This window comes from Rattus norvegicus, chromosome 18 (genome assembly GCF_036323735.1).
Source record: "Rattus norvegicus strain BN/NHsdMcwi chromosome 18, GRCr8, whole genome shotgun sequence".
Classification (NCBI taxonomy): Eukaryota; Metazoa; Chordata; class Mammalia; order Rodentia; family Muridae; genus Rattus; species Rattus norvegicus.
In genome coordinates this window covers 58,358,007-58,381,923 of record NC_086036.1, presented here as the reverse complement: position 1 = coordinate 58,381,923, position 23,917 = coordinate 58,358,007, and the positions used below count along the sequence as shown (strand labels likewise).

Sequence of the window (23,917 nt, the reverse complement as noted above, 5' to 3'; positions counted from 1 at the left end):
GGATCTACCGTGAAAAAGGCTAAGCCCAGGACCCTGAACACTGTGTAACCCCTGCAAGACTCAGCAAGGACCTTAATGCCAGTAATCAATTTTTCCTTTAGAAGTTCTGTTAAAAAAAAAAAAGAAAAAGGAAAGAAATCAGAAGGAAAAAATACAGAATTGAGCCACCATTTCCAGTTAACGTGCACTAATTTGTAAATCATGTTGTACTCATTGCTTTACCATGAGAAGGGGCTGACACGTATTGATGCAGAGAGTCTCCCTCTACCCACAAGCAGCTACTTCTCACCACTTACCCGCCTTTCACAAGTCCTATCACTCATCTGGGGACAATGGCTTTTTCCTAGAAGCCCAGTGCTGGTTCTGCTTTGGACTAGAAACCATCCTAGTGGTTCTATAGAAGCATTGTATGTTTTGAGGATTAAGTACGCAGAAATGTTTATGGAAGGGAACATTGGAGAGAGAGAAAATGTGGTATAAGGTAGGGGTGCAGCTGAATTAAAATAAAAAGAATACAAGTATACACTGATTAGCATTCATTAGGCAGTTTTTTACACACTACACTCCTCATGCAGTGAGAGAATGTGATCAGAATGGTAGGGCAGGGAAGAGGGGGAGTAGAAGTGCTCCCAGACTGCCCTGGCCGGCAGGAATATTAGAAAGCCGTCAACAATCTGAGTAGACAAAGCAGACAACGAGAGACCTCGCTCCTTAGTATTGGATTCAACTGTGCTGGATTCCTGAGTTCTCTACTTGAGTTTTCTGCTTGCGCAGCAGGTTCCTTACTATTCAGCATCCAAAGTTGGAATTACATTATCTTGTTTACCACTGTGCTGCCAGCAGCTCATAATAATTCATTTAAAGATACATTTAGCAGATTTTACAAATGAGCAATTAAGGAAAGGTGCGAGTGAGTTTCTATGGCTTTAGTAGTAACGAAGTTACCATTTACTACTTACTCTCCATGTATGCTATGTCTGGGTTATCAGAAGGGTTTTCATTTAAATAATTCATTTAAAGATACATTTAGCAGGTTTTACAAATGAGCAATTAAGGAAAGGTGCGAGTGAGTTTCTATGGCTTTAGTAGTAACGAAGTTACCATTTACTACTTACTCTCCATGTATGCTATGTCTGGGTTATCAGAAGGGTTTTCATGGCCTTCTAGGAAAAGCCAGCCTTGAGTCATGCGCACTTACATCATCGCATTGCAGAAAATGCACTCGTTGTCGTAAGTGTGTCCATTGGTCCCACAGACTGGATTAATTTCTCTGGTACACCTATTTGGGAATTCTTTGTACTTGTCGCAGTCTGGCTGTCAGACATAAAGAGACGATATAAGGTTTAATCATGTACTGATCTTTGGGGGCAGGGGGGGTAAAGGCATCCAGCAGAATGGTTCAATATTAAGGTTTAAATATAAACATCGAGGTACCCAAACATAAATGTGATATATCTATTTAATCACACCTATTTACTTTGCTGTATGTGTGCGTATGTGTGCACAGGCATGTGTGCATGTCTCTCTCTCTCTCTCTCTGTGTGTGTGTGTGTGTGTGTGTGTGTGTGTGTGTGTGTGTGTGTTCTTTCATGCACATGTGGGGTCAGAGAACAACTTGCAGGAGTCTTTCTACCACACAAGCCCTGGAGATTGAACTCAGGTCATCAGGCTTGGTGGCAGGTCCATTGATCCTCTGAGCAATCTTGCCAGACCAAATTTGTTGTACTATTGATACATGTTTAATAAACCTGATTTTTTTAAAGCCATCTAATTACTTACCCTTCAGTCTCTTGTCTTTCTGAACCATCCATGACAGACACATAACACTCATATATGTGAGTGTTTATATAGATGTGTAAGGTTGTACGCAGATAGAGGTAAGGAGACTTACAGAAATAGGCAATAGTGTATATTTCCTGATGAATTTGCCTTTCAAACTTCTCTGTAATTGTTATCTATTCAGCTGTATAAGACTCCAGTTCTTCACATCTATGTAACATTATAGTGTGTTGATACTTTTAAAAAATCATGATTAATCCACCCTTTAAGAGGTTAATAAAAGGGGTTGGGGATTTAGCTCAGTGGTAGAGCTCTTGCCTAGGAAGCGTAAGGCCCTGGGTTCGGACCCCAGCTCCGAAAAAAAAAAAAAAAAGAACAAAGAGATTAATTAAAAAAAAGAGATTAATCAATTACTTTCAATCTTCCTTCCTTTCTAAAACAAACAATTCTACTTTAAATGGTTTTTTAATATCTATTAAAAGGACTTAGTCCATTAATGAAAATTTTGAATAATGCTAAATATTTGTACAGTGCTGGCAAGACTATTATTGTTTATGTGTGTGTGTGAATGTATGTGCATGTGTGTGTACCTGGGCATATATGTTGTATCTCAGATGTGCAAGAGCCCATGGAGGTGAGAAAAGGTAGTTAATCCCCTGCAACTAGAGTTACAGATAGTTTTAAGCTGTCACGTGGATGCTGGGCACCAAATGTGGTTTGTCTGCAAGAGTGGTAGTAAATGCTCTTAACCTCTGAGTCATCTCTCCAACCTCTGCAAGATACTCTTGACCTTCACGTAATGACAATGACATGTGTGCAGTTGTTTGGTTTTAATGTTTTCCAGGTTTGTTCTATTATAGATAGATGTCCTGTTGGTATTTGACATTAAAAATTACCTATAAAATAGAAGTTTACCATTTATTTGTTCTTTTATTAAAATATTATATTTGCAGTTTCCCTTCCATGTACTCTCAGTTCCCCAGTTTCCTCTTCCCCGGATCCACTCCTCCCCCATTTCCCCTTCAGAAAAGAGAAACCCCCTGAGGACAGCAACTGAACACAGCACAACAAGTACCAAAAAGGCTGGGTATAAAAGTCTTCATAGCAAAGCCATGCAAGGAAACCCAGGAGGAGGAAAAGGTCCCAAGGGCAGATACAAAAGTCAGAGACACGGGGGCTGGGGATTTAGCTCAGTGGTAGAGCGCTTACCTAGGAAGCGCAAGGCCCTGGGTTCGGTCCCCAGCTCCGAAAAAAAGAACCAAAAAAAAAAAAAAAAAAAAGTCAGAGACACGCCACTCCCACCGTTAGGAGTCCCACAAAACGCCAAGCTAACAACCATAATACCCATGCAGAGGACCTAGCGCAGGCCCTTACAGGCTCAGCGATGGCCTCCTCAGTCTCTGTGAGCCCCTGTGAGCCCCGCTTAGTTGATGCTGTCGACCGTGTCCTCATGGTGTCCTCAACACCTCTGGCTCCTACGAAGCTGCCAAATTAATCAGTGTTAACTCACCTTATGACGGACTTGTTTGGAAAATGTAAACGTAGTTTCTGAAACCAGGGGACAGAAGGAAAGTTAAGAATTCAAACGGGGAAACACAGTCTACAGTGTGAACTGCTCACAGTACTCCGCGAGGGTAGCCTGTGAAGACTGCTTATTCGTGACCTTCTAGGTAAGGAGTTGAGGAAGTAATGGAGTACTGCATTGGTAGAGAGATTTCAAATCTGGAAATGTTCCTTGTCGTTTGCTAATTTCTAAAACTCTCCTTTTAAAGATACCATAGTTTTCCTTTCGGTGTGAAACGGTGTAAAGGAGCAATGCCTTGTAGCAAAGTCACTTAGTTTGCCTTGTCTAAAAGACGTGCAGAAGCACTCACTAGCATTGAATAACTAAGATTTAGTATCTTAGGTCTAATCTTTCACAGTCCCTTTACTTATTCTGAATTTGGGATTTGTTAGTGGAAGAACAATGTATTTTTCTCTCCAAGCACAGACCTCAGCTTGAGACAGACCTCGCTGACAAATCACAAATGATAATGTCAAGGAACACCAGATCTGGAAGACGCTGTATGTGTGTATCTCATACATTACGTTCAACAGCACTGAAATCCTGGAAAATGGGATGAAGGGAAATCTCTAACCAAAGATCAATGAGAACAACATAAAAATCCAAAGTACTGTTTTTAAGATTTACATTTTCAGTAACTGGCTTTCTGGGTACACGGTGTTGTGCCCCGCTTCCACTATTGATATAATTCAGTTTCTATGCTCCAGTTCTCCAAAACACGACATGAGTAAAACACGAATCATTAATCCAAGTCCTAAAGAACGTAATGCTTTCCCTGTCATCATTTGATGCTTCATCTAGCTCTGAACTCAATGGGTGCTTACAGTATTATATGCCTGGGAGGGGGATAGCAGAAGCTTTACTTACCATAATAAAACAGACCCACCAAGGCCAGAATGAAAATTATTTTGATCCATAATGAAGAAGAAGGCATTTTATCAAGTCTGTGGAACAATCATTTAAGAGCTTCTATAACATGTTTCTAAGTGAAAATTTCTTACAGACCAAGAAGGTACCACACGCACTCCTTTCCCAGTTGCTTAATTATGGCTAACACTACCTTCCCTCTATTCTTTTGCTAATCTTCAGAATCAATAAGACGCAGGCAGCAGAAGTCCTGAGTCCTCCCGGAGCCTTCGCTGTACCTATAAAGAGTTATTTATTCTCCCAGCAGCTGGCTAAGCTAAGACATTCGCTGCACTTCACGAAATGCCTACATTGGGATTTCAGTTTTTCAGAAATAATTCTTCTTTAAGGAAGGACCTTGAAAAGTTGTTATAGCAACCCTAAGCTCTTGGACAGTCTCCAGATGTCTCTGTGCCCCTTTTCTGGAACACTGAGACACCAAAAGCTCTAGACATTGATAAAGTTTGGCTTGCCTTCTTTTCTCAGTCACTTCCTCTCAGCTGCAGTTCTGATTGCTTTGTCTTTGAGAACCTTGTTAGGAAACGAGATCAAAAGCCTAGCACCGATCAATCAGAGCAGAAGTCTGTGTTCCCTCTGGAGGCTGCAAAATAGCTCACAAGATCCACCTCACTTGCTCTTCGTGGTTCTCTCAGTAGAAAGTTAGGAACAGCTTGACCTGATTTATCCAGAGGTAAAGAGAATGAGAAGGCAATTCACACACACAAACACACACACACACACACACACACACACACACACACACACACACAGAGAGAGAGAGACAGAGACAGAGACAGAGACAGAGACAGAGAGACAGAGAGAGAGAGGGAGGAGTATTTCAAACTATTGGGTAAGAAAGAACAAGAGAATAAAAACAAGAAAAACAAATTTAGCGACTTGTGACTCAACAATTTTACCTTGTGGTTTAGTCAGAAAAATTACATCGAATACTAAAATAAAACTAATATGCTAATGCCTGGCTAACTTCACCAGAAATGTTATTTTTATTGTGTGTTTTGTTTTAAGGTACATACCAGAGTCACACCAGAACATTTGCAAGCCCATAGCACAAATTTACAGCCAGGAATAGACAAAGTGTCTATTGGACACTTTTTAACCTATATCCATTTCCACAACCAAAACAGTAAATGTATTGATTGTGTAAGAAACCCAGGCTGTGCTGTGTTTAAATGTTAGAAGGTACGGCAGCTGTGATGACTAGATCTAGATCTGGCTGCCAATTTGACTGAATAAAGGGATGCCTAGAGAGTTAGTAAACCACACTTCAAGTTAAGTCTGTGATGAGATTTTGGGAGAACCTTTTACAGGTCAATGAACTAAGTGGTTAAAATTCATCCTGAATGTAAACGCTATCATCCACTGGGCTAAAGGTCTTGATGGAGTGGAAAAAAAGAGGAGGAGTAGCACTTACCAGCATTCTCCCCTATGGCAGATGCCCCCCCCAAACATGTCATTGACCCCCCAGGAGAATCTGACTGCTTTCGAAGACTTGCTTTAGTCACTCTCGTAGAGAACAGCATGGAGTCACTCTCGTAGAGAACAGACATTCTGCTTGGATTGGCGCTGCAGCCTTGGTCTCCCTGTCACTGATGTATCTTGCACTGAGCAGCCACTAATGCCCCCGGCTTTCTCAGCATGCACATGGCTATTGTGGGATTTTCAGCCTTGATGTATAAATCTATACCTTCTCTCGGTTTTGTTTCTCATAGAAACCATGGTTGATGTGGCTATATCAGAAATCTGTTTTCTGGGTCCCTTAAAAGTTGAACATTCAATCACCTGATGAACTATGCACTCCACTGGTAGAAGGACAGATCTCCTTTCCAAAGTAATCATCTTCAGTTGAATGGTTGGGGCTGCCTACTTTCCCGTTTGTTTTTGTTTTGTTCATTACATTATATCTTAACCACTAATTTGAGGTATACAAAAATTCTCCAGAGAAGTCTTACAGAATGAATAAAGGATCAAATTTTCTATTCTTATTACCAGAATGTCAAGAATAAAATATGATTAACTCTCCTGTCTCTTAAACATGGAGTTAACATCTATCTACCAAGCCTCTTAGAATATGCAGCTGCTTCAAATTTAGACATATCCTAAGGTTTAAAGCCTAAGTCAATGGTTTAAACAGAGACCCTCACAAGGACAACGGACAATTTCCAGGCACTTATCTACTCTCCTGTCACCTACCAGTCACTAACTATACAGCTCTCTGATCAACTTTGTTTGCAGTCTATGACATCTTTCATTATTCTCCACTCTGATACAAGGGAAGAAACCATGCAGATCGGCATAGCCCCATTGTGTCTCTAGGACAAACAGACACTGATCCTTATCTTATTCAAGGAAGAACTGCCTTAAAATATGAAGGACTTGCTTTTATTGATATTTAAAAAGTTATGTTGATAAGTGGAAAACTGTCAGATTCCAACCAACATAAACGTTCAGATAAAGGACCTATTTCTAAACCTCCCTCGCTCCTTCTCTCCTTCCTCCCCCCTCTTTCTTTCCCTTCCTCTCTCTTTCTCTCCCTCCCTCTCTTCCTTCCTCCCTCCTACTCTCCCTCCCTCACTAATTAATATTTCTTTTGCCTGTGAATTCATGTTATTTGCTTCTTTCTTTTCTACCTTGACTGAGATTGAAATTATGTCTGATATCATCATGATTCCCCAAGGCCCATGAGAACACTAACCCAAGCAGCCTCTTAGACTTTCAACTGCTCAAAACCCTTCTCTGAATGTATGGAAACTTGAGAGCAAATAGAACCTAACATATCTAATTTGTTTAAAAATTTCTCATGTAATATGATATTTGGATAACTTTGGGAAATATCTCAGATCACAGGGACTGAAATATTTCTGAAACCATTACCTACTCAAATTTAAAAAAGGACTCTAATACATTTAATAACACTGTTTAATATTTTATTGAGCAAAATATTTAGATACTCGGAGCTTTACAATGAGTGGGGGCTTACATTATGGAACACAACATTAAGATAAGGGTTTTGTTGTTTGTGATCAACTTGCTCTGTAGCCCAAGTTCACACTCACCTCAATCCTCTAGCCCCAGCTTCCTAAGTGCTAGGATCGTAGGTAGAAGGACCACACCTTGTCCAAATACTGAGATTTCAAACCATCATTTTATTACTGGACATTGACAATAGACATTCTGAAATTATAGTTTCTCATTGCTGAGAGTAACCTTAAATGCACAGTATTTAATCTTCCGTCACACAGTGTGATTCATCTGCTCTTCTATGAATGAGAGACTTTGATCAAGAGACTCTAATGGTAGAATTCACCGCAGAAACATATTGTAACTACAGCCACTTGAATGTTTAGCTCCAGAAAATGTCAGCATTTACCATAATGAGCAAATGAGAAGGAAACATCACTTTTCCTGTAGAATCGAAAGAAAAAAAAACATTAAAAATTAATCATACTTTCTGGATAGTTTATATGCTTACATACTTAAAGGAGAGGATTTTGACTTTGAACATGCTGGAGAGATTATGCTTTGGTCTTAAAGCAGCCGTGTCCATTTGCTTCTTAGCTCCTTGTATGCCCTTTCCCCACTGTGGGTGTCTTTGGCATTTCCAACCTTCTCAGTGAAAACTCACGTCAGATCCATCAAAGAAGAGCTATAGATAATAGCAGCTCTTCCAAGAAGCCCGTACCATTTCAGAACCAATGGGCAACTATTTTATAAGATTAGAAAGCCACGTAAGGGAATGAGGACTAAAGAAGGCTGGCGAGCCTTCAGACACCAAAGTCTTTCAGACTAAAGGAGAGACAGAGACAGAGACAGAGACAGGGACAGGGACAAGAGGTCAGTTGGGAGTGCCTGTGCTCTCAGGGAGGTTAGAAAGACAGTATAATTTCCAGAGACAAAGTGACATTCCACGCATTTCTTTTTAGCATTAACTGGCTGATGGTCCACGGTGGATTTTAAAGCTCAACATTCAGTCTGATTCCCGATCAGCTGTTTTGCCTGTAGCTAGAAGCTGCAAGGCGGACCCTTGCCGCATTTCGGAGTCATGCTGTTTAATATTACAGTCTCAGAATCACCTCCTCGGGGCTGCTGCTCTGTAATAGCAACCCGCAATTCACTGAGTTACAGGAGTCAGTTCACACTTTTGCAGAACAGTTAACACAGAGCAACCTGACAGTTCACGGTAAGACTCTTAAAAAGAGCCTGAAGTATATTCCCTCAGCTTTTATAAACTATCATAGCTGTCTTTGCTACAGTCCATGTGTCTAGATTACCATCAATATGAGTTTTTATATCACTGTGTAATATTGCCTTACTTATAACTAGAAAAATAAATATTCACTATCGCATTCTTACTTCAGTGCATTGCAGAAAATACATTTATTGCAATAAGTTTGTCCATTAGTTGCACACATAGGATAATACTCTTTGGTACACTTGTCGATGAAATTCAGATATGGTTTACAGTCTATCTGTAAAACAGAGAAAGGCAATAGAAATTATTTAATAGTGAACATTTGATTGCAATAGTCTTAAAATACGGCATATATGTATGTTCAACGTGTGATAACATAATGTGTATTTAGGATTAAAAATCAAATACCTACACACCTATGCAGTAACAAATCATTCTCAGTACTTTTAAAACAACATGCAAGGAGCTGTGTTTTCTTGGCAGTATTATGAGCTTTTAAAGAACACAGACTACTCAAATTCTAAAAAAAAAAAAATAGTTGAACAGAAATTTTAAAAAACTGGTGTCAGGTAAGTGCACATAAATTTGATGAGCTGTATAAAGCCGTTGTTGTTCTGTATTTCATCTTGAATTATATTTGCTTATGGTCATATACTACAGTTATTGAGAGGAACTACTTGCACTTATTATCTGGATCATAGAGCGTCTAAGTGGACATTTCTATAAAGGGTCAGAGACATGAAGTCCACTGATGTTCTTTACGTTGTCAACTCTGTTGTAGAATTTCCACTTAAATACAGAGCCTTCCTGAAGGTGATACTTCGTGAACCAGTTCCCTGTCTCACATTCACTAGACAATTGTTTTCAGTGCTTGCTCTCTTCTTTTTTTAATTACCAGTGTGTGTGGGGGGGGCTGTAGCTTCTTCCCTGTGCTTTAACAATGCAGCTCTCATTCCCCTACGCTAACAGCCTTCCCTTCCCAGGGCAGCTCTTCCTCACTCCCACCGCAGTGACCAAAGCTTGAAGCGGAATGCACTGCTCACTATTCTGTCCTCTTCAAATCTCCACCAATTAATGACTCTCTCTCTCTCTCTCTCTCTCTCTCTCTCTCTCTCTCTCTCTCTCTCTCCATTTAGATATTTCGTGTAGTTTTAGAAATCTTGAGAATAGTTTGTACTGGGGGAATTCAATATGTGCTTTTATAATATTTGCTTTTATGTAACCTTGGTGATCATTATGCGTGCTGACATTTAAAATGACATAAAGAGGCACAGTGTATTTCCAATCATAATGATATAGTATAGTATGTATTATTTATATTACATTTTCTACCATTATATGACACACACACACACTTTTCATTACTACTCATTCTCCTAAAATTAATAAGTGGTATACTACTTTCTCTTTGTTAGGATGAGTAATTTTACTTTTAAGTATGTTTTTTGTATCTCAGTATTGTAAAAATAAAAACTAATAATTGCCAATATCTTTCCTATGTACATTACCACAGAGATCATCCCTAAATCATACCAATGTGGTTTTAGGCTTCCTAGTAGATTGTGTTGGTTGGCCTTGGTATAATGATATTCACAGAAGCACATATTTTCATTTTTTAAATCCTTGTATACTGTAGGCAATCTTACTGAGATTCTAAATTGACAAGCATTTAAAGTTGTATTTCAAATTCCAAACAAACTAGTGACTTACTTGAAGTTTGTGTGCTGATAGGTTTGTGAAGGCAGTTTCTACAGCAACGAAAACAATTTTAAAAATAAGCACGTCGCAAATACAATGGTGGCAGAAACTTAACTTCAGCAATCTACTCAAAGGACTGCCTCCAACAAGAGGAGGATTCTGTACCAGTAACAAAAATAAAACTCTCCAACATATCTATATATTTAACAAAACCAGTTAATACTAAACAGGCAAATGATCTCTTGAAAAATTATATATCGTTTTCAATAACTTCTACTGAATTCGTCAGTAATCTCTGTGATGACACTACCTTTTAAAAGATTTAGAGTACAGATACCTAATTAGAATAGAAGAAAGCGCTGAGCCAAAAGTTACTTCAAAACATTGCGCTCTTCTACCGGGACATTTGTCAATACTATGAAGTATAAATGATTAAAAAATGTCAGTGTCCAGAAAGAGTCTCTTCCTTACACATGTCTTTGATTTCAGGACTGGAGCTAAAAGTGTGTAACAATTCAGAATGTTGAAGCGTTCCAGACCTAGAAAAGAGCATTTCTTCCTGTACTTTGGATTTAATAACCATAAAATATCTTCAAACTACCAACTATGAAAATTAGTCAAAAGAGCCTAGACTTAGCAATGGGCACCATTTTAAATTCCACTGTGTGTGGCTTAGCACCATTTCATGTCTCTTTCTGTACCATACAAAATAAGTAAGGTACCTTTTGACAGGTTGTTCAGAAGCTGCTTTTTCTTATTTCACCGATTTAAGGATTGAGAAGGCCATAAAACAACTGAAAGTTCAGCTCCCATCTTGCTACAAAAAGACACCAGGAATTCTACCCAAGACGGAAAACTTACCGGAGTACAAAGCAATGGCCACATTGATGAAAACGGCTTTGGACCATAGCGAGGATAAATTCATTTGAGCAAATCTGTAGGAGAAACCATCCAAAAAGTTCATTACAAGGAACCTGGCTGCATTAAGAATAGACATGATCAGTTGAACCGGGATTTCTTTGAACAATTGGAACCGTTATTACCAAGAGAGTAGCTAAGACAATTCTGACGTCAAGGATGTGTATGAGCCTATCTATCTTCCTTTGAAGCAATACTGTGAGTGCAGCACCCGGCTGCTGTCTCCCTCTGGTGATGCTGGGTACTGGGGCTGTCTTTCTCTACAATACTGACAGCAGTGCTTTGCACTGTAGCCGTCTTCCTAATGCTACACCTCATCTACCTTATGCAGAAAGACGGTGGACTCAGGGACAGACCTCTGGAGACCTCTGGCTCTCTTGTTCACTCTTCTTTAACTATAGTCTTCAAGGGAACTCTCGTTTCTTGATATTTGAGTGAGGAACTTGATAAGGATAAATGGTGGCCCGGGGCAGGCAAGACACAGAGGTATTTTGTTCGTTCCCCAGAGGCCATAAAATAGGTCATAAGAGGTGCCTACCAAGTACTTCTCAATAGATCATCTCTCAGCAGGAGGTATTCTACTACAGGATCTCCTGTACCTAGAAATATGAGTGCAGTCATTGATCCTAACATAGATAAGGAATGTGGATACTTGGTTTATTCTAGAGAATTGAGCAGGAAAAGGGAGAGCCAATGTTTGAATTTAATAAGGCTCTATGTCCTTAATAGTTTTATAAACTAAATATATATTGGGATTTTTCTAGAGAAATGTTAAAAACCTATGGATGTAACACTCCACAGTCACTACTGTGAATATATATATATATTCACGGTGAGGTACTGAGTGCAGTCAGGTATGGAAATTCAGGAAAATAGTGATTCGTGATCATTACTACTGCTTTATTGTCTGCTAAAGAATGGATGAGCTAAAGGACACATCATAATTTGAATGACAAAATCCTGTGAAATGGCTGCCAAACTAAATGTCTTTCGACATATAGCTAAAACATACTTCCCAGGAGATTCAGAGTACGCAAGCCCAGAGAAAGATAGAATAAAGTTCTGAAATCTAGAAGGTGACCTGCTGTATTGGGCACTGGCACGTGAGAAGAGTGAGTGTAAATCTTGTGGGAGAAAGGATAGTAATGATGCACATGGAAACATGGAAGTTACTGAAACAGAATAGAAAGACAGTACATACAGGCAATAGTGCCAAGAGCTAGTTGTTTGAAATGAGAAACAGCCTTACGAACTTTCCTGAGATTGTCCAGGAAAAGGGAGCAGTGGCTGAGAGTACTGAGCAGTGGGAGAAAAGAGTTATTGTCACAAACCCCAGAGGAAATAGGAAGAAAGTCACTGACGTGGGCTGTGAGAGGTAAGAGACTCCTACCAAACGCAGGTTGTTCTCTCTGCGTTGTGCTTGCTGTATGAGATGTGAGCTCTCAGCTCTTAGCTTCCGGCTCCAGATGAAGCATCTCTTGTCCTCTGCCATACTGTCCCTGTCATTATGTCTCTCAACCCTGGCGAACCATAAGCCCAAATAAACCCTTCTTCTTACCATATGCTTTCTTTGTCATAGTATTTTGTCAGAGTAAGAGTAACAAATACAGCTGGCTTCACCTCTGATTTCAATAGTAACAACAGGGTTGGGGATTTAGCTCAGTGGTAGAGCGCTTGCCTAGCAAGCGCAAGGCCCTGGGTTCAGTCCCCAGCTCCAAAAAAAAAAAAAAAAAAAAAAAAAAAAAAAAAAAAAAGTTCAATAGTAACAACAAAATATACAGGGTCTGTAACAATAATAATTAAAGGAGAAATATGAATTCAGGATGGAGGGGTGGGGCTATAGTAAGATTGGAGGAGAAAGAGGGCTGGGAACTATAGAGATATATTTTCTCAAAAATTAAATTACTTAAAAGAGTAATAAACCTTAAAGATAAATGATGGAATCTTTATCAAACTATTCTAAAATCAGAATTTCTTGATGCTAAGCTGAAAAGGTTGTTTACAAGGAAAAGTAACAATCTGTATCATTTGCATAGAAAAAAATCACAAAAACAGAAGCAAGTAGAAACCAGCAACATACAAACTGCTCTACAAGACTTGGGTGCATTTATCACACCATTCGAAGACTGGTATTTTATCAGTATAATTAAATATATACATTATCATTTCAGTAGATGTACAAGAGCAAAAAGCAAAAATTGACACCTTTGAACAATAAACTTATTAATATGCTTAATAATCTAGGAGCAGGTATAAAATACATCCATCTGATAAGGATACCTATGGATATCACACACTACTATCATATGCCCTGTTGAGATATTTCATCCTTTCTCAGACAAGGGGTCTATTTATCACACATTGCTTAATATAGAACCTTTTAGTCTTCAAGAGGCAGAAGCTAAAGAGCACGAAGTCTGATGACCCAAATTCAGTCACTGGAACCCACTTGTGTAGTACAAGCTGATCTCCAGCTATCTCAAAAGTAAATGAGACTCAGACTGTGGTTATTTTATTTATCTTTGATAATTACTGGGGGGTAGCCCCTAATCTACTCTTCTAACTGCTGGGCTGGTTACTTTCTCAGTGGTGCATCCTAGATACTGTTTCTCCTGGCCACACTCATTGTCCATCTCCCCTCACGGTGGCTTCTTTCCTCTTGTTCTTCCTGTTTCATCTCTTGCTGTCCTCTAACCAGGTAACTCCAAACCCATCCACCTCTAATCCTTCCAGTAATTGGCTGTAGCTAATTTTATTTAACCAATAGTTTTAAATCAAGGGCCAAGGTTAGCACAACAAAACCTTGTAAACAAGAGAAGTCACTCATAGGTCTAGCTAGACCTTTGGGTATAGAATTCAGCATTACGACACACAGGAACAGAACACACCTCAACCCACGTGATGGATGGAGAGAGCTGACTCACTTCCGGTGCCCTTTGACCTCTGCACATGCACTACTGCATGTATACTTCTACACACAACCTCCTACACACAGAGAGAGAATAATAAATGAAAAGAAGTAAATTGAAAATATAAATAAGTAAAATAAACGAGGGCATCTTGATTTAAAATGCTGTTTACATTGGAAAAATACATGTAAAATAATCTCGATTTGTAAATGATATAATCTTTTATGTGAAGACTCCTGTATCAAAACTCACAAATGAATTAATCAAAGTTGATTAATTTCTAATCAATATACATGTGAGGACATAAAATTTTGTTCAATTTCTAAGTAATTCAGTGAACCATCCAAAGAAATGAAGAAAGTAATTCCATTTTAATAATACCAAAATAAAAACACCTTTGTGTTAATTTAATAAAAGATGTGAAAAAAAATAGCTTACATTGTTTAAGTTTTACTTAAGCAAGTTGAGGAAGAAGTTTCAGAGGCTGTCTCATGTTTATCAGCAGGAAGTAGTTATTTGAATGATAACAGAGTAGTCAGTACTGTGGGCACCAGCGAGGCAGATTCAGTCAAAGGAAAGCATGGAGATATATATATATAAATATATATATATATATACTATATATGTATATATATATATATGGCTGAGAGTATTGCAGTATTCAATGAATCTATTATGATACTGAAAGTTATAAACCCATTATAGACAGACGAGGACTGTTTTAGGGAAGTTTTATTATAGAACTATATTACAGAATATGGAATATTATTGATTTGAGATAACAGTGGGATATCTAGGTAGATGAAGCTAATAATTTAAATGGAACACAGTTGTTCCCGGAGTACACATACTGTTTGAATTCTCCCTCTGGATGGCAGTTATATGTTTTGATTCATGAAAAGTATTTCAAATCTATTAATTTCTAATATATGCACTGTACTATGCACAACATGTACACTAGGCACCAATGATATTTTTTGATTGTCAATGTATTTTTTTAAGCAACAATCACCATGTATTTGTGCAACTGATTTGTTTTTTCAAATACTAAATGGGATCTTAACAAACTTTTCTTACTTTGGCATATTCTTGTACGACTTTTCTCAAAGAAAGAGATGTAATTTCACAACTGAGACTAAAGGTGCCCCAGTACTGCAAACACTACTCCTTCAGGAACCCCTTGATTTTTGGGGATTAGGAATAACTGAGCAATTTACTCTGAAAGTCTCACACCTGGCTTTCTGTATTGCTTCATTTAAATATAACAGAGTGCGACATCACTGCAAAACTCCGGACATTTAAAGGCATAGGTGTATCCATGTTTTTCCAAAGGACTTTTGGCATCTACTTATGCTAACATTCTCTGTTGTCAGCTCTTCGGGTGTTACCTGATCTTCCCCTTATTAGAATTCTAGGCTATTTGCCATGTTCATAATCCTGAAAGGTCAATCTTTCCATCTAACTATTTTTATGCAAATTTAACAGCATCTTCTATTTCAGTTTCCTTTTCCAGTAATTAACAATGATGGCATAATAACTTGTTTAATCCTGTCAAGACTGCTTAAGTGACCCGGGTTTGAAGTCGTTTGTTTTGGTTCATCTCCTAAGACCATCATATTGGCATTGATCAACCATGAAGACATCCAATAATAACTTTTCCTTTTACATGCGGAATGGGATTCACAACCACTGCCACATTCTCTCTGGCAAGGCTTGAAAGCTCTGCTGAGTGTTGATGTCCAAACCAGACAGCCACCAACCAAAGCCAAGGTGACTGTGACAGCAAACAATAGCCACTGCTGGCCATCCTGTGTGTTTAAGCAAATTTAATTGCGAAGGCTGGACCAACTCTTTCTATACTGACACCTGTTCCTGACTGTGGCATAGCCCCATTCCCTCTGACCATGAAATCATCAAGTTCACCGAGCGTTACACCGGTAACGTCCACCCATTGGAACTCCAGCATGGTCATATTTTAACATGTTTAGCAAAGCCAAGAAAGAGATACAAGATTGCAGACTCCTTCTACTCAGTCCATGGCAAAAAGCTGTCAGTGCATCTGGCCCAGTTCAGGCACACATCTTCCAAATCTTAGAAGTGTGTCCACATTTCCGCACAGTAACTATAACTCTTAAACTATTAAACTTCAATTTGTCGAATTTGACAAATTTCTTATTAGCTTCAATTCTTGCTCATTCTGGCGGGTATAATTTTTTCCCCCAGGATTGGCCTCACCTTGCCTCTTCTCTCCTCTCTCCCTATAATCCTCCCTCTTCCCCTCAGCCCCTCCTCCTGGCCTTACAAGCAACATGGTGTTTGTGGCAAGAGTAGTTCCTCACACTTGACGAGGCTCTGGCTTTGAGAATAGGCAAAGACTCAGTGGATTCCATTCAAAACAGTCACTCAGGCCTCTGCCAAGAAATAATTCCACTGATGATATTTTATATTAAAAACCTGAGAAATGCTATAGTTAAATCAATACAATTTAGCAAGATATTGGAAAATAGTAGAGAGTGGATAACTAGGCATTATTTTTAAATGAAAGGATAGTTAATCTTAGAAAGTTCTACTATAATTTATCATGTTAGGTTAAGGGAAGTAACCACATAAGTAATTATTATATACTAAATAATTAATTTAATAAAATCTGCACATTTATTTTAATGCTGTTCATTGGAAGTTATCTGTCAGGTATTTTTTAGTATTGTAAATTTTTAAGTTAGTCATGAGTACTGAATTTGTAGAGTATTTGAGAGATCTTCATAAAAATATTTGTATAAACATAAAAGTATGTTTATGATATTATAAAATGGAACTCGTGCTCTAAAGGATTGGAAGAATTCTGGTTTGTCTCTGAAAATAAAATACATTATTGACAATAATTATGTTCTTAGGGTTCACTGAATAAGTATCTGTAACAATTTTTCCCTTTTCATCTCTGATTTTATTAATTTTGGTCTTCTCAATTATCTTTTAGGTAGTTTGACTAAATGTTTGTCAATCTTGTTAATCTACTCAAAGAATCAACAAAGAATTTATTGCTTATTTTTTTTATCTATCTCATTAATTTTAGCTAGCCCCAAGGATTCTGTTTGTTTGTTTGGTTGGTTTGGTTTGGTTTTATTTTTTTAGACAGAGTCTCTCTCAACCGCTCTGGCTGTCTTGGAACTCACTGTGTAGACTAGGCTGGCCTCAGATTCAGAAAGATTCACCTGCGTCTCCTGTGTGCTGGGATCAAAGGTTCACGCCTTCATGCCAGGCTCAGCCCTAACTTCTAGTATCTCCTCTTCCCTACTCTTTCTTTGGTGGTATCTTCCATGCTTGTCCAAGACCCTGAAGCACAACACTAGGTATTAACATGGATTCTCCCCAGTGTTTTTCTTTTAATATAGGCATGTAGTGCTAAGAACATTCTTCTTAGGACTGCCTTCATTATAACCTATAGATTCTGGTATGTTTTATTTTCATATTCATTAAATTCAACAAACTTTTACATTTCTTTCTTGAGTTTTCCCTTGAACCAACTTTCATTCAGTAACGTATCATTTAACTCTCATAAGTTCGTTCATGTACTGTCTGTCCATTCTACTGTCGGTTGGTATCAGTTGGTATTAGTTTTGCGTTTGGGATGTGATTTAAAATTTCCTAAATTTCTTGAGGTTTGCAGTGCATCCCAGTATGTGGTAATTTGGAGAAAGTTTCATGAACTGCTGAGAAGAAAGTAAATTCTTTAGAGTTTGGATGGGATGTTCTGTTGATGTCTGCCACATCCATTGGATTATGATGTTATTTATCTCCAGTGTTTCTGTTTAGATTTTATATAGACGTCCACTATCATTGTGTTTGAGTCAATCTCTGGTTTAAGACCTAATAAGATTTATTTTATGAAATAGGGTACTTGTTTGTTTGGTGGATAAGTGTTTAGAATTAGAATATCATCTCAATGAATTTTTATTTTGGTAAGTATGAATGTTCGTCACCATCTCTCCTAATTAGCTTTGGCTTGTGATCTATTTTGTCAGATATTAGAATAGCTTATTTGTCTGGAATACCTTTTCCTGTATGTTATGTTAAAATAATGGTAACTATCATTGATGGTAAAGTGTTTTTTCTTAGAGGCCACAAAACATGAATCTTAATTTTTAATTCAATTTGTCAGTCTCTGCTTTTTTAAAAAATATTGCATAATTTTCCATTTCTCCTCCCCCAATCTTCCCATGCACCACCTGTTCTCTCTCAAGTTGATAGCTGCTATTTTTTTAAAAAAATTATTACATACACAAACACACTTCTAAATATATAAACACAACTTTTTCAGTCCCTACTGAGGGAACTCAATGTTGGCTGAAGACACAACAAGACCAAGACCTCAGCACCAACGAGATTTATTTGCCTCAAAGGGACAAAAGGCAGGGATAAGAGACAAAGACAAAGAGAGAATAGAGAGAAAGTGAAAGGACGGGGAGGAGCAAGAGGAGGGGATATTTGTCCCAGAGTGGGACAAAGGACTGCCTCTGAATAGAGAGGGGACAGATGTGGCCCATAGGCAAATGATAGTTTATAAAGATAAAGGGGGAACCCTGTGTTAGGATGAGGTATTTTACTTTTAATTGGGCATGTTAATCAGGTGAGCCAAAGTAGGCTTTTGATTACTGGGCTTCAATACTTTGATACCTGGACCTTGCTAGCCAAACTCAGGAGGAAGTAGTGGCCAAATAAGAGAGTAGACCGTAGGGGCTAATTTTAGGAATGAAACCTAATGATTTTTAGTCATTAGAGGTAATGAAGGAGAAGGGCAACTACCACAGCCACATGCTCGACTGGGCTAGTGTCCCTTCACCTAAAATGTTACTTGTATGCATATAATTTTCAGTGCCAACCACTTGGTATTGGATGATCAATTTGGGAGCTCTTCCTAAGGAAGACTATTTTTTCCCACTCTCTCTGCCTGCAATTCTTTGTCTAGGGTTGAGGTCCCATGAGATTTCTCTTTTCAATGTCAGCATTATCTATTGGACTGGTCTTTTTTTTTCTGGTCTTGTTTAGGTATCTGTGCTGAGGAAACTTCATGGTGTAGCTTCTCTGACACGTCTAGATGAAATCCCACAGCAAACTTCCTGTTGCTCTGCCTCTCACAGTCTTCCCACCTCCTCCTTTGTCGGGAGGAAGCAGCTATGAAATGCCTCGTTTTATTTCCTAGAGGGGCATCTGTAGCTTCAGAGAATATTGTAGAATAAGTTGCATTTCTAATTGTAGGGAGAGGAATTACTTTTAGCTGGTCATTTAATTTATAAAATAGGCCCAGTCAAAGAAGGAGTTATCGATACCCTAGTGCCTACAGAAAACTGTGTGTTAAAATCATATTCTTAACTGATATTTAAGCAACTGGGGAAACTCAATCTGTCTTTGAGTTTTTCTGACGCTTCCATAACTAAGGTGATGATAGGTGTCTTTTCTCTCAGTTTGGTGTTTAAATAAAATGAATAGCATGGAGGTCCTAAAGAACAATCAATGAGCCTGTTCTCCATTGCCAATTGCACCTGCGTCTTTGTGGTCTGAGTCTGTGTATCTCAGAGAAGCCTGACACATTTCCAATAGACAAGAAGGATCTTTAGTAGGCCTTTGTTGTATTTCTTGTACCTTATTAAAAACTTATTGCTCCTCATCTTAACTTTTGTTGAAATGTTTCTGTAATAGTGGTCTAAGCCACAGTAGTCACTGCCTTGTTCATTCATAGGGGTTTCCAGGATCCTAAATGAAGTCTGAACGATTTTTCCCTTCCTTTGTTAATGACCCTTTTCTTAACATGAGCATGCACTGATATATAAATGTCAGTCCAGGACAGATGATGAAGGGTGGAAATAGATTGGATCAACTTGTTCATGTGTGGGATTCTTTTCATAAGAGATTATTATTTCTGATTGTACTCTGATATAAACAGCTAGCTGCCTCTGGTCATTTGCCCCTAAGGGATTTTAGCATAATAAAAATCCCCTACTTGAGTTGGCACCATGTCTAAATTGTGTTTCCTGTAATATCTGAGGGGGAGAAATACCATGAAAGTAATGACAGAGTGGGTGGATAGGTAATATGCTTAAATTCAGAGCAGAAAACAGAGGAAGAAATCTAGATTACAGACAGATTCTGGGTAGGATTCTTTTAAGTATTCTAATTCCAAGCAAACACTCATGCAGTTGGCCTCCTCTTTCTCTCACAAGATGACAAAGGAAAATCTGGAAACAGAGGGTCTCCACAGCAGGTAACACAAGAGCCATGTACCTGCTTGGCAGGGAATCAAATGACTTGCCTAGAAGCTAGTCTTTAACAGCAGGAATGGTAGGTAGCACAAGGTCACTTGCATTGTGACGGAAAAATACAGGCCATTGTTAGGGAAGATGGCTTTGGAAACTAAAGTGGACTCAACTGAATATTCCTCAATGGCAAGCCAGTCAAAGGGGGTGGGGAAGGGGGGGGACCCTGAATGACAGCAGCTTGCAAATTGAAATACTGATATTTGTATAAAAAATAGTTTATCTATCTTAGAGTTTGTAGGCATAATGTTATGCAGGGAGTTTTGAAGAAAACACAGATAGACACACGTCTAATAGATGTGTTTATTTTCTGTGGCTGGAGTAAAATACCATAGCTAAAGCATCTTATTTGGGTATTTGGTTCCAGGGGGAAAAGAGGTCCAACGTGGCAGCTGTAGGTAAAACTGCACGAACAAAAGCTGAGAGCTCACGTCTCCAAATGCAAGCATGAAGCAGAGACAGTGAGCTAAAAATGGTGATAGGATTTTAGCCACATAAGGGCATCCCTAAGAAATGCTCCAGGAAGGCTGTACACACCTCCTAAACTGCACCAAGAATCCCCACAATCCTTGCGAAAGAATTTAGTATCAAGAATTTCTAATTTCTTTAGATAAGGTAGAGGAGTGAAGACTTCATTTGAGGTTTTCTAATTATAAATAAAGATAACATTTTTTTTATGTATCTCAAAGCCATTTTCAATATTATGTGAAAAGGTATTCTTCTTTAGTTACAAAAAGAGAAACATAAACAATAAGCCAGCCACAAAACCTCTGATCTACAATCCATCTTGCCTAAAAGCATGAGAGGGCAACAGTGGCACAGAACATGTGGGAGTAGCCAACCAATGTCTGATCTGTCTTAAGGCCCACTCCATGAGATGGAACTCATACCCAACACCTCTTGTGTGACCAAGAACCAGGGCCACTAGACATCCCAGAGACTTAGAGCAAATCCAAATACTACTGGTCTAAAAGAAAACAATAACAGTAAAATTATTCCTAACGATATTCTGCTATATTTATAGATGGGTGCCTTATTCAGCCATCATCAGAGGTTTCCTCCTGCATCAGATGGGAAGAAATACAGAGTCTCATAGCCCAACATCACACAAACCCATACACAAACACACACACACACACACACACACACACACACACACACACACACACCCCGGAGAGGTGGGGGGGACAGAGATTAAGAGCAAGAGAAAGAGAACTCAGAACACACTAAATGGGATGTCTCCATCAAACTCCTCCCCTCCGAGCTCAGGAAACTCCACAGAAAAGGAGGTGGGAGGGGTGTGGGAGCCAGAGGGAATGGGGATAGAAAGAATGAGGGCCTCTAAATCAACAGAGCAAAGTTCATATGAACCCCTAGAGGCTGAAGCAGCATGTACAGGGCCTACACGGGTCTGTGTCAGGTCCTTTGCTTATATATTATAGCTTTCAGTTTAGTATTTTTATGGGACCCCTGAATGTGTGAATGAGCAGGTCTCTGTTTCTTATACCTTCTCTTGGGGTTCTTTTCCTTCTGTTGGTTTGCCTTGATTAAGTACAATGTTATGATTTTTTTATCTCATTATACTTTATTTTGTTTTTAAAAGGTCTACTTACGTTATTACCTTTATTGACTTTCACATGTTGAACCATTGCTGCATTTTGGGGATAAAATCAACTTGCTTATGGTGTATAATTCTTTTGATGTACATCTATCAAGTGCTATTGAACATCTTTCATCAAGGATATTGGCCTATGGTTTTGTTTTTGTTGTGTCTTTATCTGGCTTTGCTATTAGAGTGATACTGGCTTCATGGGAGGAAACTTTGTGTGCACCTTATGTTTCTAATTTTTAAATGGTTCAAGAAGGCTTGCCTGTCTGTCTTTGAAAGTCTAGTAGAATTCATGTATCTTTAATGTATCATTTGGTCTAGATCTTCTACTTTATCTTCAAATCCTAGTATTCTATCTTCTGTTGATTAATGCTACTTGTAAGGTTTTCATTTGATATTTTTTAATTGTTATTGGATGTTTCAATTCGATCTTCATTTCAGTTTGACTTCTTTTCATTCTTTCTATCTCTTTATAGAATTGTGTTCTCAAGTCCTAAATTGACTTTGTCCTTTCCAACAGCCTTATGCTTCTGTTTTCTTGGGAATCACTCAGGTATTTACTGTCCTTAAGTTCCTTCTCCTTAATTTCATTGAGCTGTTTCTTTGTGTCTTTAAACTCCTTGAATTCTTTGATGAAGTTTATGAGTATTCTTTTTTTTTATTAACTTGAGTATTTCTTATTTATATTTCGAGTGTTATTCCCTTTCCTGGTTTCCAGGCAAACATCCCCCTCCCCCTCCCCTTCCTTATGGGTGTTCCCCTCCCCATCCTCCCCCCATTGCCGCCCTCCCCCCAACAATCTAGTTCACTGGGGGTTCAGTCTTGGCAGGACCCAGGGCTTCCCCTTCCACTGGTGCTCTTACTAGGATATTCATTGCTATCTATGAGGTTGGAGCCCAGGGTCAGTCCATGTATAGTCTTTAGGTAGTGGCTTAGTCCCTGGAAGCTCTGGTTGCTTGGCATTGTTGTTCTTATGGGGTCTCGAGCCCCTTCAAGCTCTTCCAGTTCTTTCTCTGATTCCTTCAATGGGGGTCCCGTTCTCAGTTCAGTAGTTTGCTGCTGGCATTCGCCTCTGTATTTGCTGTATTCTGGCTGTGTCTCTCAGGAGCGATCTACATCCGGCTCCTGTCTGCCTGCACTTCTTTGCTTCATCCATCTTGTCTAATTGGATGGCTGCATATGTATGGGCCACATGTGGGGCAGGCTCTGAATGGGTGTTCCTTCAGTCTCTGTTTTAATCTTTGCCTTTCTATTCCCTGCCAAGGGTATTCTTGTTCCCCTTTTAAAGAAGGAGTGAAGCATTCACATTTTGATCATCCGTCTTGAGTTTCATTTGTTCTAGGCATCTAGGGTAATTCAAGTATTTTGGGCTAATAGCCACTTATCAATGAGTGCATACCATGTGTGTTTTTCTGTGATTGGGTTACCTCACTCAGGATGATATTTTCCAGTTCCAACCATTTGCCTACGAATTTCATAAAGTCATTGTTTTTGATAGCTGAGTAATATTCCATTGTGTAGATGTACCACATTTTCTGTATCCATTCCTCTGTTGAAGGGCATCTGGGTTCTTTCCAGCTTCTGGCTATTATAAATAAGGCTGCGATGAACATAGTGGAGCATGTGTCTTTTTTATATGTTGGGGCATCTTGTGGGTATATGCCCAAGAGAGGTATAGCTGGATCCTCAGGCAGTTCAATGTCCAATTTTCTGAGGAACCTCCAGACTGATTTCCAGAATGGTTGTACCAGTCTGCAATCCCACCAACAATGGAGGAGTGTTCCTCTTTCTCCGCATCCTCGCCAGCATTTGCTGTCACCTGAGTTTTTGATCTTAGCCATTCTCACTGGTGAGAGGTGAAATCTCAGGGTTGTTTTGATTTGCATTTCCCTTATGACTAAAGATGTTGAACATTTCTTTAGGTGTTTCTCAGCCATTCGGCATTCCTCAGCTGTGAATTCTTTGTTTAGCTCTGAACCCCATTTTTTACTAGGGTTATTTGTCTCCCTGCGG

General features: G+C 38.9%; 2 protein-coding genes and 1 pseudogene across 2 annotated transcripts in view; 1 reads left to right on the top strand and 2 right to left on the bottom strand.

The window, feature by feature from the left end:
* The window catches only part of Spink13 (serine peptidase inhibitor Kazal type 13), a 141,424-nt gene that overhangs the window by 94,646 nt on the left and 22,861 nt on the right, over nucleotides 1–23,917 (top strand). The window lies entirely within an intron of this gene.
* Nucleotides 73–11,082, bottom strand: Spink10 (serine peptidase inhibitor, Kazal type 10). The gene is made up of 7 exons (XM_002728560.5): nucleotides 11,019–11,082; nucleotides 10,170–10,207; nucleotides 8,621–8,736; nucleotides 4,211–4,287; nucleotides 3,290–3,327; nucleotides 1,199–1,314; nucleotides 73–106 (listed from the first exon to the last, which is right to left on the bottom strand). Exons 1-7 carry the CDS (start codon nucleotides 11,080–11,082, stop codon nucleotides 73–75), a joined length of 483 nt encoding a protein of 160 aa, XP_002728606.3.
* Psmd14-ps1 (proteasome 26S subunit, non-ATPase 14, pseudogene 1) lies at nucleotides 15,401–21,944 on the bottom strand (annotated as a pseudogene).

Coding starts and splice junctions, on each gene's coding strand:
- Spink10 (XM_002728560.5), bottom strand. CDS start 11,082: ATGAATTTATCCTCGCTATGGTCCAAAGCCGTTTTCATCAATGTGGCC. Junction 10,208..11,018: donor GGCCATTGCTTTGTACTCCG/GTAAGTTTTCCG, acceptor TCGTTGCTGTAG/AAACTGCCTTCACAAACCTA. Junction 8,737..10,169: donor TATCAGCACACAAACTTCAA/GTAAGTCACTAG, acceptor TCTGTTTTACAG/ATAGACTGTAAACCATATCT.